The sequence below is a fragment of the Bufo bufo genome, chromosome 7, assembly GCF_905171765.1.
Source record: "Bufo bufo chromosome 7, aBufBuf1.1, whole genome shotgun sequence".
NCBI classification, from domain to species: domain Eukaryota; kingdom Metazoa; phylum Chordata; class Amphibia; order Anura; family Bufonidae; genus Bufo; species Bufo bufo.
In genome coordinates this window covers 219484541-219506111 of record NC_053395.1, presented here as the reverse complement: position 1 = coordinate 219506111, position 21571 = coordinate 219484541, and the positions used below count along the sequence as shown (strand labels likewise).

At 44.1% G+C, this 21571-nt stretch overlaps 1 protein-coding gene across 2 annotated transcripts; it reads right to left on the bottom strand.

The window, feature by feature from the left end:
• Positions 1 to 761: 761 nt before the first annotated feature.
• Positions 762 to 17908, bottom strand: DES (desmin). Of its 2 annotated transcripts, XM_040441586.1 has the most exons (10): positions 17281 to 17908; positions 7869 to 7929; positions 7638 to 7733; positions 6812 to 6973; positions 6581 to 6706; positions 6186 to 6406; positions 5792 to 5835; positions 5603 to 5685; positions 2909 to 2941; positions 763 to 1886 (listed from the first exon to the last, which is right to left on the bottom strand). In XM_040441586.1, the coding sequence occupies exons 1-9, from the start codon at positions 17811 to 17813 to the stop codon at positions 2936 to 2938; spliced, it is 1332 nt and encodes a 443-aa protein (XP_040297520.1). In that variant the 5' UTR covers positions 17814 to 17908; the 3' UTR covers positions 763 to 1886; positions 2909 to 2935. The 2 variants fall into 2 exon arrangements, with proteins under 2 accessions (XP_040297518.1, XP_040297520.1); XM_040441584.1 differs by lacking the exon at positions 2909 to 2941 and having other exon boundaries at positions 762 to 1886.
• Positions 17909 to 21571: the final 3663 nt, after the last annotated feature.

The following is a 21571-nucleotide window of genomic DNA, read 5'->3' as shown; positions in this document are numbered from 1 at the left end:
ACATGTAACTTGGAGGCAACTAAAGACATGACTGAAGCTCCTGGGCCCAAATGAAAAATCTGTTATGGGACCCTGACCTGCCATGTGCCGTGCATGTCCTGCACTGTAGATGGGCCTTTCGGCCCCCGCGCAAACACCAGGGCACTAGTGCAACTCTGCATCACTATGGCTACAGGGCGAAATATGGTGCTTTGATGTCTACGGTTCCTGAGCTCCTCTGAAACGTAAAGTCTTGGAATACCATGGTAAACTACAATCTGCTGTTTCTTTTAGTTTCACAAGAGGTGAAGGCCTGCAGACCACTGTATGGGCTTCTTACAAGGAGTCAGACAATAAAAGGTACCGAGGTTGTCAGAGCATGCTGGGAGTTGCAGCCCTTTTAAACAGCTGGACAGCTTTCAGTCGAACGTTAGCTTTTTGGGGATTAACTTAAAGGGTTTATCCAAGACTATTAAATGCCCCCCCTATGCCCGGGCCCCTCACACTGAATATACTTGCCTCGCTCCCCGCTCCCTGCACCGCTCCTGGTCCCCGCACCGCCGCTGATGAAAACATCCGGTGTCGGGGGAGCGCAGCTAATGGCAGGCAGTGACGGGGACGAGCCTCCCAGCGTCACCCACAATGCTAGGGAGGCTTGTCCCCATCCCCGCCTGCAGTTGGCTGCTCCCACCCGACACCGGATGTTTTCATCTGTGCACGGGGAGAAGCAGCAGCGGCGGTGCAGGGACCAGGAACGGCGCAGGGAGCGGGGAGCGAGGCAAGTATATTCAGTGTGAGGGGCTTGAGCATATGGGGGGCATTTAATAGTCTTGGATAACCCCTTTAAAGGGGTTGGCCCATCTCACACATTGGTGGCCTCGCGTAGGTCTAGAACAGGGTCCCCAAAATGAAGGAGAGCTGACCGCGCATGCGTGTCGTGCTCTCCATTTACCTCTATGGCATTCGACTATTTCTGGAACTCCCATAGAAGTGAATGGAGAGCGCACTGTGCAAGCGCAGCCACCCTCCATACACCTCTATAGGAGTTACAGAAATTGCCAACCAGGTGCTCGACTATTTTCGGCACACCCATAGAAGTGAATGGAGGGAGGTTGCGCTCGCGTGGAGTGCCCTCGTTCTATTCTCTGTCCTAGAGATAGTTGCAGGTCCGAGAGATATCGCTGGGATATGCCACCAATGTGTGAGATGGGCCAACCTCTTTAAAAGGGGGTACAATAGAGATAGATTGGATGGATCCATTGAAAACCCCTAAAATGGTTGGTATGGAGCGAAAATGACAAAATATGAACTGAATTGGGTTTTGCTTATAGAATTTCAAGCTCATTAGACTGACCGTGAAATACGGGCAGAGCCCCTAATGTCGCAGGACAATGGTGTCCTTGGCCTCATAGTGATTGTACCCAATGAGCTATTTGCTGTCATTCAGTCAATGCTCTACATGGGATAAGAAGCCATAATGGCAGGAAAGCATTTAGAAATGACAGCAGATGCAGGGTAAATGTGCTCCCACAAAGAAATGGGTGAGGGGCAGGTGCAGTGGGGCCCATCACTGGAACTAGCTCAGGCCTACAGGATCATCGTCTTCCCTAGGAATTAATGGGAGTACCAATGTTTGTGAGAGTGTTGGTTTCTTTATTTCTCTTGCAATGATGAGAAACCTCCAAAAAGACATTAGTTATTCTAACGGGGGCCTCCAGCAGTCCATGGTTCGGGGGAGAAGTGGTGACAAGTGTAGTGGAGATGTGTGGTGAGGATACAGCATGAGATGGCCTAGGTCCAGCAGGGATACGCTCAGGCTGTGCACTGTGGTCATTCCCGTGGGGCATCCATCTTCATGTGTCCATTCACAGGACCTCTTGATGCTGCTGGGAAGCCTCACTGACAACCTGTGGGTACAAACACAAGTCAGTATTGTTACGGGAAAGGAGAATCCATGGAAGATCTGAGATTGTCTGGTCTAAAAAACCCAGGGCCTCCAAATTAGCTTTAAGGAGGATCTCACACTCTGGAGGACCTGACACGTCCTAGTACTACATAGACAGCCCATTCAGTTTAATGAGAACTGTGTGATGTCACATTGTCTCCACTGGGGGCAGTGCAGGGGAAGCAAACACTTGGTTTTCACCTGATTGCTAGAGATCTCATGATCATCTGATTAAGGTGGGGGGGGGGGGGAGGGTCTTTCTAACAAAAATGGATTGTCAAAAGCGGAAAATTGTGTGATGCGCCCTGGAGAATTATCAAGTCTATAGAATTTTGTTTATTTTCCCAAAATATTCTAGCAGCAGTCAACTTGTACAGGTTTGGAAATTGGGACTAATATATGAGAAGATAAGAGCAAGCCTAGTTCTAGATAATGGTGGTCAGATGATGTCCCATCATGAATGACATTCAATATTGGATCATTGTTCATTGGACCCTCCAAAGGAGACAATTCTGAGGGCTGCCTTCCATCAAGTCCATTTCTGAGATCTAAGACTGGACCCAGCAAGGATCCTCTAGCCAAGGATCCAGTCTATCCCCAAATGATCTCTGGAGAACCACTATAACTGTGATGAGTGATGGTTTCTAAAAAAAATGCCAACATCCAGGATTATGTCGTTTACAAAATGGCACAAGAGTCAGCACATCATCGGACCACTTCATCATCTTGCCCCAGCCTTAAATTCAGTGTACAGATGTGAAAATGTAAGAAAATTGAGCATAGCCTTAAAGGAGCAATACATGGCGGGAGGGTTAAGTATGGAGATGCACAGGGATATACAGTGCGACAGAAGACATGAAGCAATGGGATACACATGGTGAGAGTGGTGGACAGTGCACAGAACTTCTACTGAGTGAACATTTGAAGAGTGATGTGGCCATAAAGGTGAAGGCATCAAGAGGAAAGTGCCCAAGTGTGACTTACCAGTGCTCCAGAGGAAGAGTAAGGTGCTCAGTTCTGCTGGGGCAATGAGAAGTACGTGTGTGTGTTACTAACGTCTCTGCAATGCTCCAGCATAGAGACAGTAGACCAATGATAAAGAGAGCACTTTCTAAGAACCTATTAATGGATCCTTCATTTCCAAGCCTGATTAAGGCCATACCACAAACAGTGCAAAACCCACTCTATATAGATGTGTGAGGTTCCATACACATGGCCATATTACAGATATGTGTTGTAGTTACCTGTATTATGCCACTCCTAGTCTGCTAGGTGGTCCATACTGCACCCCCTTGGTGTCCAATTATGGTATATATAGATAGAGACATATGGAGTTTTGTCGAGTTATTAATTTGATTAATTTCTTTTAGGAGAAACATAGTTTTATGCAGGTACCATATAATGACACATAGAGTGTCTAATGATACACAATATGACACGAAAGACACTCCAGGTCTGTGTCATTGTTTGGAACCTAAGCATCAAATATCAAGATATCAAGTCCATCCCATTCATATATCCAGATAATGCAATTATTGTACTTGTTTCTTTGCCACTGTTTGTAGGAGAGGAGGGCATTATGGCCCCCCAACATTGTCTGTTAACATTACAGTGACTGTGATGAAGGAGAGCCGGCAAACCTAGGAAGGGATGTGGAGAAAACCAGGATTGGGGCTCATCAAGACCCCATGGCGGTTCCATTAGAGGTTGTCATTGCCCCCATTGCAGCCCCAGTGCTACATTTCCCTATTATTTCTGTGTGTTTTCTGTATCATGTAATGTGACAGCCTTCTGACAGATGCACATTAAATATCTCATCCTCCGTCATAACTGTCCATCTTTTACTAGATTGCAGCTGTTGCGTCTTTACTTTTAGAAACTCTTAGGGAACAGCTGTTGTATTCTCTCCATTTCAGAGGGCGTTGTGCTGGAGTGTGTGGAGCCCTGTGCGTGTCTCGGTGTATATATTCAGCAGTCACTATAAAAAGCAGGATGAGGCCATGTAACTGAGCCGAGGTGAGTGACTCAACAGAAGGTCCAGAGAACCTACGGCTTCTGATCTAAGCAAGAAGTTGCAGGTTTAAAGTGGAAAAAGTCAGTCAAAAACTAAGAGGAAGGAAGTGGGGCTCAAAAAAATTGCACATAGGGCAGTGGAATCTGTTTTTTGGGGGGGGGGGGGGGGTCTTTGATTGTCAGATATAAAATATGTGATATTTATTCACGAGACAATAATGCATTTAGTTTTGAGTTGCAAATAACCTGACCTTTAATAAGCGAAAGATATACTTAAAGGGGATGTATGATTTAGAAAACTAGTTTTCCAATACCCCATTCCAGCACTGTCAGTATCTAGAGGAAGTTCCCTAAAATAGGATTTCCATCACTTGGTCAGAAAGTGGATCCAAAGAATGCCTCTCAGTCTGGAGGACCCAGCATATCTAAAATATATGGACATCCCATGGATTTCAACGGGCATCATGCAATACTTCATTTCACCTGTGGTGGCACTGCAGAGGAATTGCACACCTATTGCTTGGTTCCACCACAGATTGCAGCTGATCACAGCAGGACAGCCTGAGATTGGCTCATTTTGGACCCCTCTAGCAAAAAGGGATTGTAAAATACAGATAACCCCTTTAATAACTAGACGGATCGATGATACTGGGGGTGATGGAACATCTGCCCATAGCAGCCAATTAGGTTCTACCTCTTATTTTGAGAGGCACTTTGGCGAATGATATCAGCAAGATGAATGGCTGCTTTGGGCAACCACTCCACATTTCTCTTGCGCCATTTTGATAACTGTCCCCACTATGGAGCAGGAATTTGGTTGCTTATATGATTGCACTTTACAGTATATTTGTATGTGTGGCCAACCTGAAGCAACCAGGCGTTTCATTCCTCCTACGTCAGTTTTCTGGTGGTAAAAAGTTGCAAACTGAGTGTGTGCAACACTTTAAATGTCACATGCACAAACATTTTTGTGTAAGTGGTGTTTCTCCACCAATCTCACCACTTTCCAGAATAGGGGGCATGGCAAGGACAGGGACGGGGCAGGCCCAGAACATTTATCTTGTTTTACGCCTCATCATAAATTAGGAGGATCTTTCAGGAGCACAAGGGAGATCATGGATCAATGCCGGTGCATGATAAAATCTGTTTATGTACACTAAAGCCTTCCAGATGCCTCCAGAAGAGCCTTTACAATAAAGATTTTACAGCTACTCTCAAGAATGCGGTTTCTAGATTTTATGCACACAACTCCTATTCCATTCCTTTCTCGTCTGACAATGAGGTGTTACAACTGGGCGTCGGGATTTACAGATAAAATTGCTGCCAAGTTTCCAAAAGTAGTTTTGGAAAAAAGTTCATGCTGGAGATAAAATGTTATATCTGTCATGAGCTATAGCCGCTGCGGGAAATGAAGTATTTCTGGTTACATTTGTTGATGGGGCAGTTTTCTGGGTCCATATTGTATGGTGGGTTATATGGTGGGTGTAGTGTTCCTGTCACCCACTGTCTGGATAGCATGGGTAGCGATGTATTCTCATCGAGCAGTGTATGATGGGAGTATTTTTTTTGCAATATAGTATTAGTCAATTTCTCATCACCATTTACGTTAGGGTAATATTTCCTATTCGCAAAGGTCTACCATGCCTATGTCAACACGCTTCTCACCTCTCCATCTCGGGTCTCAATAGTTTTGATCATGACTGTTTTCTTGGTGTGAACTTCTGAAGATCTCTGCTCTGGGCTGGTCTCTGCAGAAGACAGAAGAGCACCGTTAAAAATCCCTGGACGGAGAGAGACCAATGAATTCTTACCTTCATATAAATAATGAAACTTGATCAATGATAATCATCTCACCTCTGTAGCTCAGTGCTGAATATGTCTGGATGGGAAGAGTGATCCTAAAATGCAAAAACATCATCTAGTTACTATGAACCATCGCTTAAAACCTGTCGTTTATGATCATTCTTCAACTGAACTACAGCCTATAACTAAACTGCCAACAGCCTATAACTAAGTTGTATTAAAGACAGCAGAAGAATGGCTTAATATTATAAATATACTGTTATACAACATGAAGTAGCTAAATGCATTAGCTGCTTCCTGAATTTGGGCATTTAGATCACCATGGCCATAAAGATCTCAAACAGGGTCTACTGGAGGAAAGTCATCAAATGTCTATGGGTTTAGTGCTTTAGATAAGGAGTACATTTATGGCCATCATCATTAGTCATATATCAGCCCTCCTCACCTGCTCTCCTCTCCTTCCAGCAGTTTCCGGTATGTGGCAATCTCAATATCCAGTGCCATCTTAACATTCAACAGATCCTGATACTCGCGGAGGTGTCTTGCCATGTCATCTTTCAGGTTACGGATATCTTCTTCTAGCCGGCCAATGGTATCTTGGTATCCAGCTGCCTCTCCAGCGAATCTTTCCTCCAGGTCTCGCATCTGGCGCATCAGGGAATCATTCTAAAAAAAGTTAAGAGTCACAGGGCATGAACTAAGGTTCTTGAGCAATAGGAGAAAAGAACAGAAAAGTGGCAAAAAGTGACATCTAGTAGATGACATCTTCTTCTGAAAACCATGAATCAGAAGATTGCAAACCATTACTTGTAATTTTTGATACTCTAGTCTGATACTTACAGTTCCCTTGAGGGCATCAACCTCACAGGTGTAGGATTGGATTTGGTGACGATATTCCATCAGCTCCTGTTTGGACTGACGAAGAGAATCGTTGTTCTTCTGTTGAGCCTGGTTGAGGTCAGACACCTGAAGGGAGAAAAATATACAAATAGTGAGGGTCCGTCCGTCCATTGTTTCTGTCTACATTACCACTGCTGGAACTCATCATTGTGGACCAAGTCTGGACATTACCTTGGACTTGTACCATTCCTCAGCTTCTGAAACATTCTTGGCGGCAATGGTCTCATACTGTGCCCGGATGTCTCTGAGGGCTGCGGTCAAGTCTGGTCTGGATATGTCCATTTCTACCTGTACATGTTGTTCCTGCAGCTGTGCCTGCAGTTCCCGAATTTCCTGAGGAGACACAACAGAACCTTCTCGATGACTGGAGATAGGAGAGAGTTTAAAAACTGCAACCCAAAAAGTGCACAAGGGTATTCTAAAAGTAGAAGAACCCTCTTTCCTAACTCTTCAAGCCAGAAGGCTCTACAAGGGTCATGGATGCATGGCCTCCATTCACCGACACTAAGGAAGAGCTCATCTTGCTCCTTGCTTCTACCTGAGCTGCCACCCCAGTATCCACCAGGTGCCAAAAACCATGAATAGTGAAACACTATAAACAAAAATAAACTAAATATAGAAATGTGCCGAGTCATAACAGCCCAGGCATCGGGGCAGAATTATAAAAATCCCCTAGTATTTATCCTAGCCAGAACTCATGGACAAATAGAAGTAACTGCAACAAAGTGACAGGCGTGCAAATATGTCATGAATGGAGGATCCCACCATAGTAAGTTTAGGTACTCTAGGGTCACCAGTTCTGTGGCACTTGGGCTTTAAAACTACCCAACATCTTGGCTTTGATCAAGAGGCCAGAGGCCCATCTATGACCAATGGCCCTGGCTCTAGTCACTGGATACTACACCTGATCTTAAGCCAAAAGGCAGAAACACGATAACTGAGAAGAACCATGATCTTGGATCTTGGAGGCCACTTGATGACGGCTGACCACTCTTACCTCATCATGAATCTTCTTAAGGAATGCAATCTCTTCCTGCAGAGATTCGATCCTCCTCTCCAGATCAATCCTGGCCAGGGTGGCAGCATCAACATCCTGAAGAGTTAGAAAGATAATATCAGGACAGAGAGCGATGAATAAAATGGCTTACAGGGAGAACTTAGGGCATACAGCTCAAGAACTGAAGTGTCTAAGGTCAACGGGGGTTAAATCACTGGTAATACAACTTACAGATCTGAAGGCGGACAGGTTATTCTCGGCATCTTCCTTAAGCTGGATCTCTTCCTGCAGCCTGGAGAAATACAGAGTGGTCAGCGGCGGGTACTCCCCGGACAAATCCTTATTCCTCCATACTAGTAATAGTGTCATGTGAAGAACGATCTTATTGTAATTACAGCAAGATAGATAGACAGACAGACAGACAGACAGATAGATAGATAGATAGATAGATATTAGATAGATAGAGAGAGATAGATAGGAGATAGATAGATAGATAGATAGATAGATAGATAGATAGATAGATAGATAGATAGATATGAGATAGATAGATAATAGATAGATAGATAGATAGATAGATAGATAGATAGATAGATAGATAGATAGATATGAGATAGATAGATAGATAGATATGAGATAGATAGATAGATAGATAGATAGATATGAGATAGATAGATAGATAGATAGATAGATATGAGATAGATAGATAGATAGATAGATATGAGATAGATAGATAATAGATAGATAGATATGAGATAGATAGATTGATAGATATGAGATAGATAGATAGATAGATAGATATGAGATAGATAGAGAGAGATAGATAGGAGATAGATAGATAGATAGATAGATAGATAGATAGATAGATAGATATGAGATAGATAGATAATAGATAGATAGATAGATAGATAGATAGATATGAGATAGATAGATAGATAGATATGAGATAGATAGATAGATAGATAGATAGATAGATAGATAGATATGAGATAGATAGATAGATAGATAGATATGAGATAGATAGATAGATAGATAGATATGAGATAGATAGATAATAGATAGATAGATAGATAGATAGATAGATATGAGATAGATAGATAGATAGATAGATAGATAGATATATATGAGATAGATAGATAGATAGATAGATAGATATGAGATAGATAGATAGATAGATAGATATGAGATAGATAGATAATAGATAGATAGATATGAGATAGATAGATTGATAGATAGGAGATAGATAGATAGAGAGATAGATAGATAGATATGAGATAGATAGATAATAGATAGATAGATAGATAGATAGATAGATAGATAGATAGATAGATAGATAGATATGAGATAGATAGATAGATAGATATGAGATAGATAGATAGATAGATAGATAGATAGATAGATATGAGATAGATAGATAGATAGATAGATAGATATGAGATAGATAGATAGATAGATAGATAGATATGAGATAGATAGATAATAGATAGATAGATATGAGATAGATAGATTGATAGATATGAGATAGATAGATAGATAGATAGATAGATATGAGATAGATAGAGAGAGATAGATAGGAGATAGATAGATAGATAGATAGATAGATAGATAGATAGATAGATAGATAGATATGAGATAGATAGATAATAGATAGATAGATAGATAGATAGATAGATATGAGATAGATAGATAGATAGATAGATAGATATGAGATAGATAGATAGATAGATAGATAGATAGATAGATAGATATGAGATAGATAGATAGATAGATATGAGATAGATAGATAGATAGATAGATATGAGATAGATAGATAATAGATAGATAGATAGATAGATAGATAGATATGAGATAGATAGATAGATAGATAGATAGATAGATATATATGAGATAGATAGATAGATAGATAGATATGAGATAGATAGATAGATAGATAGATATGAGATAGATAGATAATAGATAGATAGATATGAGATAGATAGATTGATAGATAGGAGATAGATAGATAGAGAGATAGATAGATAGATATGAGATAGATAGATAATAGATAGATAGATATGAGATAGATAGGTAATTTCTTCATACTAATAATAGTGTAATGTGAAGAACAATTGTAAAGAAATGTATATTTACAGCAAAGATCAGTGTCACATAGAATTATCCATCTGATGCTTATTATGGTTGATAGATAGATAGATAGATATGAGATAGATAGATAGATAGATAGATAGATAGATAGATAGATAGATAGGAGATAGATAGATATGAGATAGATAGATAGATAGATAGATAGATAGATAGATAGATAGGAGATAGATAGATAGATAGATAGATAGATAGATAGATAGATATGAGATAGATAGGAGATAGATAGATCGATAGATAGATAGATGATAGATAGATAGATATGGGATAGATAGATATGGGATAGATAGATATGAGATGGATAGATAGATAGATAGATAGATAGATGATAGATAGATAGATAGATAGATAGATAGATAGATAGATAGACATGAGATAGATAGATAGATAGATGATAGATAGATAATGTCTTCATACTATTAATAGTGTAATATGAAGAACAATTGTAAAGAAATGTATATTTACAGCACAGATCAGTGTCACATAGAATTATCCATCTGATGCCTATGACGGCAGTACAGTTGGAGTATACTCTTATACTCTTATACTCTTATACTCTGGTGCTTTCTGCCTTATGTAATGGTGTAATAGGCGGCGCCGATCACAGACTATACCGTTAATATGATGGATGGGCCAGAGACAGACGGATCTCCACCGCTCCACTCCTATTAAGGCCATTTCTGCGACCCCCACTTATTTCAGGAATGGCCGTGAGCTCATAACACAAATGGTTATATATTCCATAGGAGAAATGATCGCCGCTCTCGCCATATAGGGAGCAAACATAGGATGTCTCCGCTGTCTGCTCTTCCTCACTCCTGACAGCATGGTGGGGAGGAAGTGATCATTAAAGGGAGAGGGGTAGTGGTCACCAGGCACCAGGCCGCCTGTCCCAGCAGCTCTCTGGCTCGGTATGGCGGATACCTGGAAACAATAGATTGCGGTCACTGGCACAGCCAACATGGAGGATGATGACTTGGCGGTAGTGTCCCTTTAACAGGCTGTCTCATGAGAGTTATGTGTCAGCTGTGAACAAGTGGTCAGTGACTCCCGTTATCTCTCAGGCCAGGTGGGGGGGGGGGGGGGGGGGGTATATTTATAGCCTGCAGTGCTGCAATCATTAAAGCTGCTCCATCCTTTGTATTGACATGTAGAATTTACAAATGATAGAAATACTGTGTCCCCATGTCATATATAATACCGTACTGGGCCCCGTGCAGTGAGAAAGCACAAATATTCAGAAACACTCAGAAATCTTACCGAAATTTGGGGAAATATCTAAAAAGGAAAAACTGGACTCCTAAATGCATCAGTGTGTGTGGCGGGGGGGGTGTGGTGTCTCCGCTAATTATAAGTGACAATGAGATACGGTCGCCTTTACGTAAAATATTCCCATCTCAGATACGGAAGCCATCAATGTCAGACAGGTGCAGGTCCAGGGGGGCACCACCAATGAGGCCAGGTGAGGCAGGTAGGGGGCAGCCGAAGGGCCACGGGCTGAAGGGAAGGGGTTAGGTTAAGAAATTGGCGTTGGGGAGTGGTGGCGCCCTTTTAGTTTTTGCCTCAGGCAGCAGAAAGGCTAGGTGCACCTCTGGGTGGGGCCTGCACCTATCTTCAGAACAGGGGCCCCTAAAAGTGAAGGAGAGCACACAGTGCATGCGGAGTGCCCTCCATTCATCACTATGGGAGTTCAGATATTGCGTGGCTTCTTTTTTCAGGAGTCCTATAGCAGTGTATAGAGAGCACACTGCGCAAGCGCAGCCACGGTTCCATGTGCAGCTATTGGACTGTCAGAAACAGCAGAGACGGCGCCCGGCTATTTTCGGAACTCCCATAGCGGAGAACGGAGGGCGGTCACGCATGCGCAGCTGCTCTCTGCTCACTTTGACGTCCACGTTCTGGACATAGGAGCAGGTCCCAAACGTTCCGTATCCTAGCAATATGCCATCAATGTCCCAGATGGGAATACCCCTTTAAGAAAAGGTCTACAACTTTCTAATCTGCTTTGTGTTTACATTTGAAACCCTTTTCAAGATCTCTGCTTTCTGTAGTTGAATAGAACGTTTTCTTTAGGCCTCATGCACACGACCGTTTTTCGGGTCCGCATCCGAGCCGCAGTTTTTTTTTGCGGCTCGGGTGCGGACCCATTCACTTCAATGGGGCCGCAAAAGATGCGGACAGCACTCCGCGTGCTGTCCGCATCCGTTGCTCCGTTCCGAGGCCCCGCAAAAAAAATATAGCATGTCCTATTCTTGTCTGTTTTGCGGACAAGAATAGGCATGTCTACAATGGGCCGCCCGTTCCGTTCCGCAAATTGCGGAAGGCACACGGGCGGCTTCCGTTTTTTGCGCATCCGCGGTTTGCAGACCGCAAAAAAACTCCACAACTGGTTGAGGTGACGTTATATCGGGGGGGGGGAGGGAAGACATAGGGGGGCCACAGCCCCTTCACTGTAAGCAGTCACGCCCCCACAATGACAAATGGCGTCAGTGAGAAGACGCCATGTAAATGTCATGGAGGCCGTATATAGGTCGCCCTGCCCTTTCACGGAGCACAGTATAGGCGACCTTGCGGGTGACACATGAAACACGGCACCGGGTCGGTATAAATAGTTGCCGGTTTGCTGGAATGAGCAGCTGCTCCTGGCACCAGCACGTGGTGGCATTTGGTGCATAGCAATTGTCACCCCTGTGTACAGTATGACCTGAGTGTCAGATGTAGCAGGGCTGAGTTTGTCATTTGGCAACGTGTTGTCTCTTGTTTTACATAGGACTGCAACAGAAAGCATTGATCCGGCCCCGTCGATCGTACGCTCAGGGTGGAATTTGTTGTGGATATTTCCGCTGGACTGAAAATCAGCTCCATTCACCTCAATGGGGCTTGCAGAAGTCAAAACCAACCCCAATCAGATGAATGGAACCGATTTTCGGTTACGGAAATTTCTGCAACAAAATCCGCAGTGTCCCGTGGACCCTCATATGGTATATCCTGTCAGTATAATGTCAGTTCACGTGGTGCGAATATTCATTTTAGATTTTGGTGCCTAAAGCGAGTCACTAGTTTCTAAGGCTACACAACTGTGAAAAAAACGGATACACTGTCAGTTTTTCACAGCCATTTTGCATCCGTTTGTGCGTCCATTTTTTCCTCACCCTCTATCCGTTCTTAATGCCTGTTTTGCATCAGATTTTAACAGATGTTAAAAATGGCCATTAAAAAAGGGTGAATTAGATTTTTTTACCCCAATCTCTGTAGTGCCCTATGGTCCCTATAGTGCCCCCCAGTATGAATAATGACCCCCTTTGTGTGGCCCCAGTATGAATAATGTCTCTCTCAGTGCCCTCCAGTAGGAATCATGACCCTCATTAGATTCACCCAGTAGGAATAATGACCATCTTAGTGCCCCCCAGTAGGAATAATGACCATCTTAGTGCCCCCCAGTAGGAATAATGACCCCCTTAGTGCCCCCAGTAGGAAGAATGACCCCATTTGTGTCACCCAGTAGGAATAATGACCGCCTTAGTGCCCCCCAGTAGATATAATGACCTCCTTAGTGCCCCCCAGAATGAATAATGACCCCCTTAGTGCCCCCCAGTAGGAATAATGACCCCCTTAGTGCCCCCAGTAGGAATAATGACCCCCTTAGATCCCTTCAGTAGGAATAATGACCCCCTTAGTGCCCCCCAGTAGGAAGAATGACCACATTTTCACCCAGTAGGAATAATGACCCCCTTAGTGCCCCCCAGTAGGAATAATGACCTCCTTAGTGTCCCCACAGTATGAATAATGACCCCCCTTAGTGCCCCCACAGTATGAATAATGACCCCCCTTAGTGCCCCCCAGTAGGAATAATGACCCCCTTAGTGCCCCCCAGTAGGAATAATGACACCCTTAGTTCCCTTCAGTAGGAAGAATGACCCTATTAGTTTCACCCAGTAGGAAGAATAATGACCCCCTTAGTGCCCCCCAGTAGGAAGAATGACTCCATTAGTGTCACCTAGTAGGTATAATGACCCCTTTAGTGCCCCCCGTAGGCATAATGACCCCCTTAGTGCCCCCTAGTAGGAATAATGACCCCCTTAGTGCCCCCCAGTAGGATGAATGACCCCATTTGTGTCACTCAGTAGGAATAATGACCGCCTTAGTGCCCCCCAGTAGGAATAATGACCTCCTTAGTGCCCCCCAGAATGAATAATGACCCCCTTAGTGCCCCCCAGTAGGAATAATGACCCCCTTAGTGCCCCCAGTAGGAATAATGACCCCCTTAGATCCCTTCAGTAGGAATAATGACCCCCTTAGTGCACCCCAGTAGGAAGAATGACCCCATTTTCACCCAGTAGGAATAATGACCCCCTTAGTGCCCCCCAGTAGGAATAATGACCTCCTTAGTGTCCCCACAGTATGAATAATGACCCCCCTTAGTGCCCCCCAGTAGGAATAATGACATCCTTAGTGCCCCCCAGTAGGAATAATGACCCCCTTAGTTCCCTTCAGTAGGAAGAATGACCCTATTAGTTTCACCCAGTAGGAAGAATAATGACCCCCTTAGTGCCCCCCAGTAGGAAGAATGACTCCATTAGTGTCACCTAGTAGGTATAATGACCCCTTTAGTGCCCCTGTAGGCATAATGACCCCCTTAGTGCCCCCCAGTAGGTATAATGACCCCTTTAGTGCCCCCCGTAGGCATAATGACCCCCTTAGTGCCCCCAGTAGGAATAATGACCCCCTTAGTTCACATCAGTAGGAATAATAACCCCATTAGTTTCACCCAGTAGGAATAGTGACCTCCTTAGTGCCCCTCAGTATAAATAATGACCCCCCTTAGTGCCCCCCAGTAGGAATAATGACCCCCCTTAGTGCCCCCAGTAGGAATAATGACCCCCTTAGTGCCCCCCCACTAGGAATAATGACCCCCTTAGTTCCCTTCAGTAGGAAGAATGACCCATTAGTTTCACCCAGTAGGAATAATGACCCCCTTAGTGCCCCCCAGTAGGAAGAATGACTCCATTAGTGTCACCCAGTAGGTATAATGACCCCTTTAATGCCCCCAGTAGGTAAAATGACCCCTTTAGTGCCCCCAAGTAGGAATAATGACCCACTTAGTGTGCCTCATTCTAATAATACCAAAAATAAAATAAAACCTCACCCTTTGCATGAACACTAGCTTGCACTGGGAGCAGCAGGACCTGACGCTCCTAGTGTGATCATGTGACTCCGCCACGCAGGGAACATCAGGTCCTGCGGCCTCCAGGGAGGAGCGGGTGTTCCCACATGTGCAAGTGGATGAGGTGAGTATTTTTTTTTATTTTAACCTCCGAAAAGCCCTTTTTTGACAAAAGCAGGGCCCATTGATTTTCATGGTGTCCGCCTGGCCGTGAAAACGGACATAAATAGGACAAGTCATATTTTTGGATGGCTGCTAATCACTGGCCATGTGAACAGTCCCATAGACTTTAATGGGTTCTGAAAAACGCTGTGTGACAGGTGACACAACAACGTCCGTCTCAAGGCAATTTGTGTGAATGAGCCCTAAGCCTGTCAGATCCCTCAAGGCCAACCAGAGAGGAGTGCGCTACTTAACATACAACAGATGCTTCCTATTGCTCTTTCCCCCATGCTTTACACTGCAGCTCTGCTTGTTCAGACTAGCTAATGGGTGTATGCTCAAGGGAGGACCGAGGTACTAAATAATCGATGATTACCCCCAGCATTGCCCTGCTACATCTCATATATAACTGTACATCAGGAAATGATGGGATGGCAGCACAATGGGAAATCACTATGTGAAGTTATCAGGGGCCCCAAACTGAAGTCTCCTCTCACAGCTGAGGAGCATAAAAAGGAAGTCACCGACACGAGGTCTATATCCGCTCCCAAATTCCTGGAAGGGTAAGACCCTTATATGGTGACTGCAGAGATATGGGATATAGGGGGGAGCAAGGGGCCCTAGGGGTTCACAGGCGATGGCCTACAAGGCAGTCAGCGGGTACTGTTAACCCTTTACTATCATCCTATCAATGTGATATAGAGCAGTTCTATACAGATGCAGTAGAGCTGAGTTTGTCGCTCTCCGTGGTCATCAGTAACTCCTTGAGAAAAGGTAGTGGAAGCTGCGGTCCTATAGCAAAGCTTATATGTCACTTCATAATGACTTGTGACAAACTCAGCCCTACTACATCTAAAATATCCAGCTCGTTTTCACAGCACAATATTTTTGACTTGCAATAACAAGTTACAAAGTATAAAAATAATAGACAATGTCACAATATGAATGTTGCTCCTTGTGCCCTCCTTCAACGTTTTCCCTTTTCTTACTGCCTCCTGCCCGGCCCCTTGTTACAGCCACCTGTGGCATCGTCCTGTACTGACTCTTTCCCCCTGATATAGTGTAATATATAATGGATTGTACAGAGGTAGCAGAACTGAGTTTGTCCCTCTACATGGATTTTGTGATAACTCTACGAGTAAATCTAGTGCAGTAGTGGAAGCTGCAGATCTATGGCAAGGCTTATATGTCACTGTATAATGAGTTATGACAAACTCAGCTCCACTACATCTGACATTTTGTTTTAATTGCAATATGAAATTACGAACTATAAAAATAAAATATACATCACGATATTAAATTTTGCTTCTTGCACCCTCCATCAGCTTGTACTCTATTCATACTACCCTCTGCCAGTCACCTTATTGTGTCTCTGACATCCATTCATCCTTCTATCAATCCTTCTATCTATCTATCTATCTATCTATCTATCTATCTATCTATCTATCTATCTATCTATCCATCCATCCTTCTATTTATCTATCTATCTATCTATCTATCTATCTATCTATCTAACTAACTCATATCTATCTAATATCTATCTATCCATCCATCCATCCATCCTTCCTTCTAGCCTTCCATCCATTCTTCCATTCATCTATCCATCCATCCTTCTATCTTTTCATCTATCTATCCATCCATCCTTCTATTTATCTATCTATCTCATATCTATCTATCGCATATCTATCTATCTATCCATCCAGCCATCCATCCTTCTAGCCTTCCATCCATCTATCCATCCTTCTATCTATCTATCTATCTATCTATCTATCGCATATCTATCTATCCATCCATCCATCCATTCTTCCATCCATCTATCCATCCTTCTATCTATCTATCTATCTATCTATCTATCTATCTATCTATCTATCTATCTATCTATCTATCTATCTATCTATCTATCCATCTATTCATCCTTTCTTCTAGCCTTCCATCCATTCTTCCATTCATCTATCCATCCATCCTTCTATCTTTTCATCTATCTATCTATCTATCTATCTATCCATCCATCCATCCTTTCTTCTAGCCTTCCATCCATTCTTCCATTCATCTATCCATCCATCCTTCTATCTTTTCATCTATCTATCTATCTTTTCATCTATCTATCTATCTATCTATCTATCTATCTATCTATCCATCCTCTACATTGATTCTTTCCTCTTGGTATGGCGTACTCACTTCTGTTTTAGCTTCTGCAGGTCATCTGCCAGGTTGTCCCTTTCCACCTCCACCCGTGACCTCTGATTGGTAATGATATCCACCTCGTGCCTCAGCTCCCTCATCTGCTCCTCGTACAGCTCGCTGATTCTGGTTGGCTCCTTGCCCTTGAGTCGGTTGACTTCGGCCACCAGGATGGCATTCTGCTGCTCCAGGTATCGCACCTTGTCAATGTAATTGGCGAACCTGTCGTTCAGTTCCTGCAGCTCAACCTTCTCGTTGGTTCGGGTTTGAAGGAACTCCTGGTTCATCGCATCTGCCAGGTTGAAGTCCAGGACATCGTAACTTGCTCTTGTTGGGGCGAGCCTTGTGGACTTGAAACTGGAGAGACTTGGGACTGCTGAGGAACGAGACACCTGGTAGACTCTGGAGTTGAGGGAGCTGCCGGAACCTCCTTTCGATCCAAAGGAGGTTCTGGAAAAGGATGGAGATGCACCTCCGAAGGTGCGGCGGTAGGAAGACACCCGTTGGCTGGAGGAGTATGACTGGCTCATGCTTGCGGTTGGCTTGCTTGCTGCTTTGATGCGGTGAGCCTGGAGGTAGGGCTCTGAATGGAAGCGGGGTGAATTGTCAAGAGCGAAAGTAGAGGTCCTTGTCTATTTGTACTGTACGTCCCTGAGCAGTGACACGAGAGACCTCCTCTCCCTCTCCAGCGCTCCCACCTCTTCCCATAACGCCCACCCACCCCCCTATTCCATCCCACACAGTAAGTGAAGATCGTGTCCAATTGTCTTCTGAACAGCTGCAATGTCTTCCCATGTCTGGGACAAGAGAAGGGGAAAGGGCGACTTGAAAATCAGCCAAGGGTCTCAAGAACGAAGATTTGTTAACGTCTAAAAATAATTTGGATTATTTTTCTTAACTTTCGGGAAAGTTTCATTCTTCCAAAAACTTTTTGAACCCTATGGAGATTTAACCCTGAGCCTCCAGCTTGCAGTAGGCCTGGAAAGGGTTAACAGAGTAAACATAAAGTTGCTACTGTTACAATGTATTTGAATGGTTAAAATACAGAAAATGGTGCACCCCCCCCCCCCCATCCATAAAGCTGGACGCCATATTTACGGTGAAGTAGTATTGGTTCCGGCCATCAGAGAGGCTAATGCTTTTTCCTATAGTCTGCAAACACGACCACCGCTGACGGATAGCAGGGTGGTCGTAACCATGGAAACGAGCAGTGTATAATGTGATGGAAAAATGAATCCAGCCAGCAAAGGAAGCAATATGGATAATAACAATACATTAGTGAGTGGCTTGTATTAACTTTCTCTACATGATAAATGCCACTTACCGAAGTGAGACGCTTAGGCTTAGCAGATGTAGCAGAGCTGAAGTTGTCATCAACGGTGTCTCCATGTGTTATCTGTGACTCCTAAATGATCTGATTCATTTAGACAAAATTATCATGGGGAACAAACGATGCAGGCCCAAAGGGGTTACATTTATAACAAATGTGTACAATGCATAAGGGATATTTACTCTCCCAGTATTCATCGCACATAATACACTGTATGATATACAATGTTTCTAACTTTTTATACAAATTAGTTACAGACACAAAATTTGCATATTTTAATTGGATCTTGGTATCATTTATAATTAAATGAGAAGTACTAGACGGTTTAGCCCTAAAATATGTGGGTGTTATGCAGGTGTGCACCCAGGGGTGCACCACCAATGAGACCAGGTGAGGTGATCGCCTCAGGCAGCACCAGGTAGGGGCAAAGAGGGGGGCAGCAGAAGGGCCATGGGCAATGAGCGCTTTCATTGTGGCAAAAGGGTTAGGTTAAGAAATTGGCACGGGGGGGGGGGGGCCGTTTCAATTTTCGCCTCAGGCAGCACAAAGGCTAGGTGCACCCCTGGGTGCACCTAGCCTTTCTGCAGCCTGAGGCAAAAACTGAAACGGCGCCCCCCCCCATGCCAATTTCTTAACCTAACCCCTTCCCTTTAGCCCATGGCTTTTTGGCTGCGCTCCCTTCCCCCCCCCCCCCCCTCTTGCCCCTACCTGGTGCTGCCTGAGGTGACCGCCTCACCTGGCCTTATTGGTGGTGCACCCTTAATTTTAGGTCTTTTATCTAATTTAGCAGGTAAAGTGTCCATCCCCCTAACAGCCTATTTGTATGTCTCCCCATGACAACACTTCCTGCCCATACTCATACCACTCATACTTATCACAGTGATGTAATAGCCTCTTATTAGAACCTTCCTTTATCTATGACAGCGAAGAAAATTAAAGGGAAAATGTCACCCAATTTTTTTCTTCTTCCAGCTAAAACCAGACAGTGGCACATTTCCTTTTTTGCTGATTTTTTTATTCTCTTTCCTGACCATGTTTATGGGGGCGGCCATCTTTCCTGAGCTATTTTTAACAGCATTTAGAGAATTGCTTTACAGCAGCCCCATGGTCCATAGTCACAATGGTCAGGAGGAGACCTCATTGACTTCTATGGTATGGTGGAGTTTTCCAGGCATGGTCTGTGACCTGTGCAGAGGTCAGGAGGGAGAAGATAAGCTGCAATATCACCTGTGTTATCCATATTTATTGGACAGATGATACCTGTCACTCTAGTCCTGCCTGTAATGATAAGCAGATAACTGCAGTAAAGCGATCTGTACAGACCAAGAAGTGCCGTCTATAAGCTTAGTGGCCAGTGCAAAAACTGCAGGATTTTATGTTTTTCCTTTTTTTCTTTTTTACATAAATATTGATATTAAAAATAAAAAATAACATCACCAAAAATTCTTTCGAAATAAGATATGTTTAACATAAAAACTTGACAACAGGTCATCTTCTGATGACACTTTCCCTGTCCAGCAGAGACCTCACTGGTTGCTATGATAAGGACCTGAGGTCGTCTTGAAGGCAGGATGTTCTACAAAGCAACCTGTAATGGATGAGATCTTAACATTCCGCTGCTTCTCCTTGAAGCTGATATTGAGCTCTGTGACTCGGGGGTGAAGGGGAGGGGGTTCCTGTTTGATTACATTGAATGAAGTTCATGAGAGAAGTAATTTGGCCAAGACAAGGACAAGAGTCCAGGCCCTTGAGGCTGAAGGTGAGAGGAACAATTCTGGGATGTTTGTGAAATAAGAATAGAAACAAAGTAGCAGAAATTCATAAAAGACTTTAGATACTAATGTCAGACTTTACAAGTGTCCAGAAAGGTCATTGTAACAGCCGTGGTCCGTGGCTCCAGCTTAGCTGCGCTGTCTGATGGGGTCTGGAGTAGTCTGAAATCCTCTTTCTGTCCCCCAATTCTCCGCTAAGGAAAGCTGAGTGGTATACCTGTACAGCCGCCAGGAGCCATGCCCGCTCCTGGCATTACAACTGTCACCCTGCTCTAATGGCCACTTAATCGTTAGGCTGAGGGGGTAGCCTTCTTCTGTCACCTCGTCGGCACCCCCATGGCATGCCAATGGGAGGGCCTGGCAATATGTTAGCGCCTATTAGGCCTCACCATAGCCGGGACAATGTCTAATAGGCTGCCTCTCAATAAAACACTGACAGGCAACAATACAGAATAATACCGAAGTATTGTGGTGTATTATATGAGCAATGAGAGGATCACATCTCCAGTTCCCTTGCTGTTTCGTGGTTGCTCGCATGCCTTAGCTGCACAGCGCCATCTCTTTTGCAGTGGGGGCAGCTGGTAACTGCAGCACTGCTCCCACTGAAGTGAGTAGTTACCAGCTCAGTCCAGGGGGCTGTATAGTTCCGGCACCAGAGCTACCCCAAAAAATCTGATCGGCGGGGGTATGGGGTGTGGGATCGCTGCTGGTCAAATACTGATGGCCAGGGGCGTAGCTATAGTGGAAGCAGGGGGGTCAGCTGCTATGGGAGCCAAATTCAGAAGGGCCCCTCCCGGGAGGAGGACAAATAGATTTTATTGTCAGGGCCCCCTCAACAGTATTATACAATGAAATTATATACAGTGACATGACATACAGTATATATGTGTTGGAAACGGACGGAGCGGCTGCCGGGCCTGGTCTGAGAGGGCGATCTTGACTAGTCGCAGGAGTGGGGGGGGGGGGGGGGTTGCACGGGAAAAAGGGGTTGCAAAAAAGTTTCTGGGTGAGAGAGGAGTGTTCAAATATTTTCTGTGGGGCCCAATAAGTTCTAGTTATACGGATAGATCATCAATCTTGGACAACCCTTTAAGGGGTTAATATAAAGGAGGAAATGACCTTTACACAGTCGTCGTTGTATTTCCACCATAAGGCCGGCTACTCAAAGATATAACACGGGCGCATT